The 9513-nt window shown below is 48.5% G+C and overlaps 1 protein-coding gene across 1 annotated transcript in view; it reads right to left on the bottom strand.

Moving 5' to 3' along the window:
• Positions 1–380: 380 nt before the first annotated feature.
• LRRK1 (leucine rich repeat kinase 1) overlaps positions 381–9513 on the bottom strand; it is a 70905-nt gene continuing 61772 nt past the window's right edge. The window contains exons 29-31 of the mRNA XM_026648467.2: positions 5404–6248; positions 4030–4131; positions 381–1750 (exon numbers count right to left, since the gene is read on the bottom strand). Coding sequence (XP_026504252.1) covers positions 1573–1750; positions 4030–4131; positions 5404–6248 — 1125 coding nt within the window. The 3' untranslated portion in view covers positions 381–1572. The remainder of the gene's footprint in view (positions 1751–4029; positions 4132–5403; positions 6249–9513) is intronic.

Genomic DNA, 9513 nt, shown 5'->3' with positions numbered 1-9513 from the left:
GTTTGTGTCATGCAGTAGCACAGCGGATGGGATCAGGTCTTTCACATTCATGGGGCTGCTTTTGGTCCTTCCCAAATGTAGTTTTTTTTAATACCCATAGTTCCTTGCACCATTCCTAACTGGTATCCAGGCAGATTGTATCTGTAACCCTGATGTGGTTTAAAATATCTCAGTTATGTGATACTCTTGTTAGCAGTGCTGGAGAGTCCAAGGGGGAGGGACCCCTGTCCTCTCCCCGCCATTCAGATATCTAGTGGGGGAGAGAGAAAGCCTGCATTTTAATCAGAGGCAACAACTCTTGAATTGATCATGGAGCTGTGCAAACATCCAGTGGCTGATGCAGTCACCAGCTGCCAATAAACAGTGACACTGACGCAACGTAATTCTTGGAGGAGTCTGTTTATTTTGAGATACATTTTGCTTCTGATGGTTATTTTAACAGCCTGCAGTAAAAGTGTAAATCTGACATGTAACCTGCTAAGTCTACATCAAGCAGCCTTGCATATATGTTCAAACTTAGTATCAGTTTCTCAGTATAAAAACAGTTCAATACACAGTACACATTCACGCATCAGGAGTTGATTCACTTTTTACACTCTTCTATACATGCTATGATACTGTGATTGTGTGTACACCGGGTACAATGCTTTCCGGGGTCCAGTGTGACCTTAGTGATGTGAAAAATAAACTATATAAGCACCTCTATCTAAAAAATAACAGACACTTTTATATACCAGTAAACTGAGCTTACTTCCAAATGTATTTACAGAGAAAAGTAACAGAGGGACAAGGACCATTTCCAAGTTCTGCTGATTAAATTACTCCCTTCAACTGGTAAAGCATCTGAAATGCTGACGTGTTTTGCTTTGAATTCGATCTATGTACAATTTACTTTGCAACTGTGCAATTAAATAGCTCATTAATGTACTGAGATTGTGCAGTATTCATTGGCAGATCATCATCTTTGGGTCTTTCACAGTAACTCTATCACAATATCTTTTACAGATCGGAAATACATTGGCCACTGAAGGATTATTGCCCATTGGGACAGCAGGTGATAGGAGTACTGTGTAAAAGCTCAGTCTCGGAGGGAGAGAGATGCATATCTGTGTAGTTAGTAAAGCTCTTTTGGATGAGGACCTAAGCAGCAGCTGCCCCGATGGGTGGGGGTTGTGAGGGAATTTACAGTGGAAGAAAGGAGGCTCAAAAGAGAGAAGTGAATGGAAATGGGTGGAGGGATAGGGAGGGTGGTACACATTAGAGCAATATTGTTGAGAGATCACCCGCTTTCTGGACTTAATACATCTCTATCCCCTGCTGAAAAGAAAGGAGGAAACAAACAGAATGGTATCTAGTTTGGTCTTCTGCGTCTCTGGCAAATGCACTGCAGGGGAGATAGCTTCTGCAAGAGCCCTGCAGTGTTCCTTAGCAGCAAATGTGGGGGGGAAAAAAAAACCCACAACCCAAACCCTTTTCTAAGGATACAAAAGTGCCCAGGCTGGAATGCTGACGGGCGTTTCTGTTCCCTGTAGTCCGTCCTTCCTGGATGCTGGATTTTAAATTCGACAAGCACTACCTTCTTTTTCGCATGCAGGTTTCAAGCCTTCCCAGCTCTTCATAGGACTGGTAGAAAATGTCAAACTCTCGGGCACCCCAGCTCCTCCAGACAGCAAGGCACCATTCCATGTTTTTGTTCTCAAAGCAGCACACAACAGTGTCCCTTGCTACGATAGCAGCTTCGACCAGCGCCCTGGGAAAGCAAGAACAGGGTTGGAGAATGGAGTGTGAACTGGGGTGCCGCTCTCCCAGAAACCAGACAGCCTCGCAAAAGTGAGACCCCAAAGTGCTTCGGGTTTGTCTTACAGTCAACGAATCTGCTTTTCCAAGAGAGCTGGAGATATTTAACACAGGAAAACACAGCAGTGTAACTACTCATTACATTATAGCCACCTCCACCTCCCCCCACAACCCCAAAAAACCCCAACAGTGACATAGTTCTACAAGGCTCTTTTGATTACAGCAGTACCGTGCAGTAATGTAAGGCCAGATTTGACAGACCTTCATCCCATTGATTTCAATGGGGCTGCTCACAAAGTGGGGGACTCTTCAATGGGAGGACAGGTGGCAGAATTTGCCCCATCATGCATTTAGTAAGATCCAAATAATGGATCCATGCCACTCTATAAAGGAGCGCTGGGGTAAAGGAAAGGGACCTGCCCCAGCACAGGGGCAGGGGAACCAGGAATGGCAGGAGTAGCTAGAGAGTTTGGTATTTGGCAGCTGTGGGGAAGCTGTCCTAAGTCAGAGTAGCCCCCAAGGAAGTCACCCTTATCTCTCCCCCTCCCCCCCCCACTCCTCAGAGGCACAGTACAGTATCTGGCTGCATCTTAGTGATATTGCAGCCTTGCAGACGCCTCCACACCCAGGGGAAGTAAGTTGTTGTCACTGGGAGTGCAATATTGTTGGATTTTTCATCATTTTCATCCTGCTGGTAGAGGATGAGCCGATGGACTTTGTGCCTGAATCAGCAAGGCTGCAATATTGTAAAATGGGACACGTCTAGCAATGGCCACTTCATCTGGTCTTCGACTCCCCATACTTTTCCTTCCTGTTTTTTTTAAATAAGGTGAATCTCTGAAACGAGTCCACCTAGCTAAATGGGCCTATGCAGGTAATAAAAGGGACAAAGCACTATACCTGACATGACAAGACACAAACTAACAACGGAAGTGAATGAAAGGAAGGCTTTGATTTCATGTTATCTGTGCTATTTATTAATAAATGGCCATTCATAACACACAGCACAGCTTAACTTCTATTTGCTTTGTCTTGCCATGAATAGCACAATCACATATTGGTGTTTAAATGGTCAGCAAAACACAACCCAACACTATACCATGGTTATTTAGTTACTTGGAAGCTCAGTTGCTACATGAAGCATTTTAAATTAATGTCCATAACTGTTTGCCACAGAGTGCCAGGAGCCACAGCTGGTACAAAGGTGCTTATTTAGAGCCCGAACTTCAACCTGCCCTGAGTGAATGAAGCCACAGACAAGCACTGCGCTCTGTAGTAAATACACTTCTTGTTCTTCATGCAGGGACTGAGTCTGCCGAGCACTGAGGACCTCCTGCCAGGTGCCGGGTGCCTGCAAAGCCCAGGGAAGTCAGCACCTGGCAGGATTGGGCCAAGAGTTATCGCAACATCACCTTTTGCACAATGAGAGGCCCTATCTTCACACTGATCCCAGCTTGGGAAACAAGGCAGCCAGTTAGAGCTCTGGAGGTGTAACTTGCTCTGATGTTTCTGGGGCAGATCATGACCATTGCCTGAAGAAGCCAATTTGGATTGATCTGGCATGCGGGAGAAGATCTCTCCCAACTTCTCCTGCTTGTTCCAGTATAAGGAGCAGGAGGGGCCAGTCACAGCATGCTCTGCTCTACCAATCCTGGGCCATCCCAGCCTCAGGGCCGCTCTAACTTGCACTGAGGGCCTGTCCGTGTAATTGAAGCCTAATCACAGTGATTCCTCCAGCTGGGAGCTTGCTCTATGGCAGGGATTGGCAACCTTTGGCCCGCGGCCCACCAGGGTAAGCCCCCTGGCGGGCCGGGTTGTTTACCTGCCATGCCCGCAGGTTCGGCCGATCGTGGCTCCCACTGGCCGTGGTTCGCCGTTCCAGGCCAATGGGGGCTGCGGGAAGTGGCGGCCAGCACATCCCTTGGCGCCCGCTGCTTCCCGCTGCCCCCATTGGCCTGGAGCGGTGAACCGCGGCCAGTGGGAGCCGCAATCGGCCGGACCTGCGGACGGGGCAGGTAAACAAACTGGCCCGGTCCGCCGGGGGCTTACCCTGGTGGGCCACGTGCCAAAGGTTGCCGATCCCTGCTCTATGGCATAGAATCCACACTAGAATGCCCCGAAGGGAGAGAGGCCAATTGGAGGATTGCAGGCCTTGCACCCTGACACTGATGCTATATTTCCCCTGATGGAATCCTTTGTGAACATGCAATACAGGCTCTAATTCAATCTCACCCATAGGGAGCCAGTTCTCCGGCCTTCAATACGGCAATGACTCTGCCGCGCTGCGTGCCACATTCCTTCTCCAGCCCGATAACTATGATGTCGCCACCTCGCCTACAGACAAAAGTGAGACAATCATGCTCAACAACATGGGCCACGGACAGTCAGGGAAAGCACATGTACAGTAGGTACACAAACCGGCCCGGCCCGCCAGGGGCTTTCCCTACCCAAGCGGCGGCCCCAGTTTGAGAACCACTGAACTAGGACGTATGGGATATGGCTAGTCGGACTCAGATCTGCATACCACGGTGTGGATGCTGGACTCCCAGGTTTGGGTCCTGGTTAGAAAATTCTTAACCTAGAGTTGACAATCAATCAGTGTAGAAGCTGAAGCTCTGGGTTTTCTAACCCAGGGTCCGCTGACTCCAATTCCACTTACCCTAGGCTTTCATCGCAGCATAGACATACCCTTAGAGCAAGGTGAAAGTAAGGTAAATAACTTTAAAGGGGTGGGGCCACAGACAGAAGGGGTGGGGCTGGAAGGAGTCAGCCTCCCCCAGCCAGCCCTTCTACGTTGCCTGGCGGCGATTTAAAGGGCCCGGGGCTCCAGCCACTGCTGCGGTAGCGGTGGCCGGGAGCCCCGGGTCCTTTTAAATTGCCAGGCCCCGGAGCAGCTGCCCCTTTTGCCGCTCCTGTCGGCGGCCCTGGGGGGGAGAAGGGCAGCGACGTTAAAGCGCTGCCGTGGCAGTGATTTAAGGAGGATCCTTAAAGCACTGCCACGGCAGCACTTTACCGTGGGCTGTGTACAGGCTGGTACCGGCGGCCACTTCTTACCAGTACGCCATACTGGCCCGTACCAGCCCACTTTCACCTCTGCCTTAGAGGCAGAAAGCCAGCAAAAGCAGTGGTGAACATGACCCTGAGAAGAGGCAGAGGGACAGCTTCTTGGGCAGAGGATTCACAGGAGTGGCGGGCTTGGGGATTTCTGGGCAAGAAAACTGCCTGCTGATGTTTGTTTCTACTCTGACCACGGAAACAAGTTTTTGAGTACATTTTTTTTTTAATAAACAAGCTTGCACCAAGAATACACCTGATTTGTATCAGGATTTCTTGTCCTAATGGAAACAATCCTGCAAGACCTCAAATTTGCCAAATGGGCAACCCTAGATACCATCCAAAAGTTGTAGAAACGTTGGTTTCTAACTTGAAATTCTGGGACAGTTACGTAGCTTTTTTGTTGTATCTTACTGCTAGACACCACCCTGGGTAAGTTTGATGTGAAATTACAATTAGAAACAAAACCCAAGTCCTTGAGAGCTTCCCTAAAGCCAAACTAACTCATGCTCCACTTGTGACTCGGATCTGGTTTGCGGAGTATGTGTTTACCTCGGGATCCAGATGAGGTCTTTGACTGGAAGAATCTTTACAGCTTGGAGATGAGACGTGTTCTCATCTGTTGGTGTAGCATCATTTTCAGATCTGTCTGGGGAAGGGATCAGTTCATGAAACTTGTCGGACTCCTCGCAATCCATGGAGAAAGGCGCGCTGGATGAGCTTGCAGGAGAGCTCGGCAGACTGGAGAAGGACCTAGTTATTCTGTTAGAAGGGGAGGATGAGTAAGAAGACACGGAGCAATAGTCTGTGAGGGAGTCCTGATGGTTTAATATTTGTGTGCCCAGCTCCGGGCTGTAGATAATGCTCATGTCAGCCAGAGAGTTACTCTCAAGCACCGTCCTGTGTACAGCTGTTGTAGCAGGGATCCCTGCGGAAGGCTGCTGGATTGTAAACATGTCTCTTAAAGGGCTGCAGTCACCACAGAAGTACCGCGCGCAGAGCTGATAGGTTGCAGTATGGTACATCACCAGGTAGTTCGTTTTATCATCCAGGCACCAAATCACTTCCTCCCCATGGTACTCCGAGTTACACGCCATAGATGTGATCACAGATGGAGGGTTGTAGGGCTCCAGCCTCCTGTTTATATCTATGGTCACGCAGTCTATGATGAGAATCCCAGGGCCATTGCTGTACCAGACCTCGGCGCCGCTGTTTGTTATTTCCATGGCTTTCACAGGGTAGGGGTTCTGCCGGGGGTCACTGTCCAAGATGTTGAACTTGGACCTATTCGCAGTGTGTGAGCACAAGTAGGAGCAGCTGTCCTCTGGGAGGCCGCGTGCCACTGAAAAAACTGCCACAAGTCCATCTGACAGTCCAGCCAGCACCAGGTAGGAGTTCTGTGGGAGAGAGAGAGAGAGAGAGAGAGAGAGAGAGAGAGAGATTTGTTTCTCCATGTAGATGTTTACTGTTTTGCAATAAGAGAGCTCCCGACCCAACGTTCTGGGTGCCCCAACAATATCAGAATAGACCGATCCGTTACCCCAAAAGCAAATTAAATTACCCCACAACAACATCACTACCTAAAAAACCTAATGAACCTATACACACAATCCCCCCACTCCCTCTCCCCAGCCCTACCCATCCCCCATCACCTTACAGGTATGGGAGAAAAGATGGGCCATGCAGCCTACAACACACAGCTAGAGGGTCTCCTTTGTGTGGCAGCCAAAGTCAGGTGTTAAATTACGCACAGCACAGATTGCTATTCTGCAACATTGCTCCCCGGCAGAATGCTCAAAGCATAACAAAACAGCCAGCAAGAGAGAATGTTACAGCCTGTCAGAACTTCTGCCTGGCCTGGTCATCCCAACGACAGTGAAAACCTGGGAGACAGCGGTTAGAGGACGGGGAAATGGGTATCTTGGGAATCTGACTCACTGTGTGACCATGGGCACATGCCAGAACCCTCCCTATGTCTCGGCTCCCCCAGCTGTGAAACAGATAGAATAACTCTCACCTCACAGAAGGGGAGTTGGGTTTTTCCAATGTATCAGACTGTAAGAATGTATCTATCCCAGGTGCTTGGTGCCTCTTAACACTTTATCATACTGTGAAAACCAAACCCAGCAGCCAGACCCTGACAAGTACCTTACCCTTCCTAGGTACCAACCCTCAAACCAGGACCCACTCCTGGTACAAACATGTATTTTGCAGCATGCCCAAAAGGTCAGCAAATTCACAGCGATTTCAGACCAAGGCAGGGGGAATGCGTTCCAAGGCCAAGGCCAAGGGCCCTCCTAGAGGCCCCTCTGCCGAGTATAACTAAGTCTACGTCTACACGTGTAGTGTAGACGCGATAAATCGATCCCCGATCGCTCTCCCGTTGACTGCTGTACTCCAGCTCGGCAAGAGGCGGAAGCAAAGTCGACGGGGGAGCCGCAGCAATTGACTCCGCGCCGTGAGGACGCGAGGTAAGTCAAACTAAGATACGCCGACTTTAGCTACGCTATTCTCGTAGCTGAAGTTGAGTATCTTAGGTCGATCTCCACCCCTAGTGTAGACTAGGCCTAAGAAATTCTAGCCCAAGCACCTCCACAGAGCTTAGCTCATCACACAGGGAGAAGGGCAGTCACACAAGGAGATGAGTCACAGGCCATTTAGGTCATAAAAGGTCAAAAATCAACATCTATATCCATAACACAAAGGGGAGCAAAAAGACAGAGTAACCCATCACTTAGAGGACACTGGGAACAGCAACCTGTGAGCCTGTGAAAGTTGGATCCCCTGGTCTGGCAGGCGGGAGATGCTGGTAACTTTATGTGAGTAAGAAAACTACTTAGGCAAAGATTGTAACTTGATAAGATTAAGTTTTAGTCACTAGAAAGCGTGTTTCATTTTGTTTTGTTTGTAACCAGACCTGTCTCTTTTCCCCTTGTTTAGTGTCACTTGGATCTCTGTTCTTTGTTAACAAACCTATTCTTCTTTTGTTACAAAATCATCGCAATGCTGTGTATTAAAGTGAAGTGTGAGTCTCCTGATAGGCTGATGTGTGCTCTGTCCTTTTGGAGGCAGCGAACATAGAAATTTCTAAGAGTGTCCAGTGAGTGACGGGACACTGCAGTGGGATATCTGTGGGGAACTGAGGTTCACTGATTGTTACCGGCAAGGCCAAGTTTAGACTGGCAGAGTCTTGAAGAGTATGCCGCAAGGCTGGTGCATCAGGGAGCTGACACATCTTAGCGGTAGCAAAGCTCTCACTCTTGCTAAGACAGAGGGATAACAGAGTAGCTCGCAGATCTGGGTGTCCTAAACATTACGTCACAGAAGGTCATTTTACATTAAAGAGTTTTGATGGGGAATTGTCAGTCAGTTCTACTAGCCACATTTTAGCAGGCTTTAGCTGGACAGTGAAAGCTATTCTCTGACCTTTCACTCCTTCCGCCCCCATCCCCAGCTCTGAGTCACTGTTAGATCTTTTAAACTCCTCCGCAACTAAGTGCCTTGGGAGAAGACAGTCTGGTTAGCAAGCGATGCATTTCTTTTGGCTTAGCATCATAAAAGTCTATTTGATCTCCTTGGTTAGTGTCAGCTACAACAGAACAGAACAAGGTAGCTTTCAGACTCAGTGGGCCAGCTTCTCAGTGTGTATAGTTCAGCATAGCTTCACTGAAGTCAACATATCTGCGTCAACTATACTAGCTGGGGATCGGGCCCAATATATCCCAAGGAATATTACAACACACTTAGACCACGTTAACACAATCACTGTGGAGGCAAATTCAGCAGCCATTTTATGCTCAGCCACAGCATGATTCAAGCCTTGGACATTGGAACCTGTTTTATTCAGGCACTGAGGTTGCCCCCAACACTTTGGCAAGCATGGCAGGAGAATTCCTGCCCCAAGAAGGGGCTTGAACCCACATTTGTCACTGCATGTCCCGAGGTAAGAGTGCTAGCCACTTAACATGCCAGAGCTGTGAAAGCCACATGCTCACAAGGGCTAGACACTTCATTGAGGCTATCAAGGCACCAGTGTGTTGGGAGGTGGTGGACGCAAGGTAGACCTCTCCAAACCATGGTATTAAAAAAGTGACCAAACCCAAGAAGCACAGCAGCCTCCATTAACGTTAAGTAACTTTCTTGGCATTTACTGTCGACATTTTAGCGGAGAGAAGAGCCAACGAAAACACAGAAACAAAACTGCATTGGAAGCCTCTGGCCTGCCAAAAGTCCAGCTGTGCCAGTGAGAATGGCCTCTAAATGGGGGCGTGTGCCATACTGTACAGCACAGAGGATGAGCCTGCGCCAAGACGTTCTGTCCTCATAACTACAGTACAGTGTAAGGCTTAAAGCCTACCGGAATTCACCAGATACCAGGTAAACCAAGTCCTCAAACAACACAGACTTTGTCACTCCCCCATCCCATTTCCCTGGCTGATCCTTCTGGCACAGAAGACTTTGGCAGGCTACAGCTTTTAAATGCAGCTTTTGTTTTTATGTGTTCTAGGCTCCTTATGGAGGCCAGGTCCTGACACACGTTCCAACCTCTCTCTTGCTTTTCTTTGTGAAAATATTGGAAACAGATTGAAAAGGAAGTTGCTTTTGGGGGGGTCTGGAGGATTTTATTGTTATCTGGTCATCAGAATTAATCATAAAAATTAA

This window comes from Terrapene carolina, unplaced genomic scaffold (genome assembly GCF_002925995.2).
Source record: "Terrapene carolina triunguis isolate 2854851 unplaced genomic scaffold, T_m_triunguis-2.0 Scaffold67, whole genome shotgun sequence".
Taxonomy (NCBI): domain Eukaryota; kingdom Metazoa; phylum Chordata; order Testudines; family Emydidae; genus Terrapene; species Terrapene triunguis.
The sequence above is the reverse complement of the archived record's forward strand: the minus strand, read 5'-3'. Positions and strand labels throughout refer to the sequence as shown.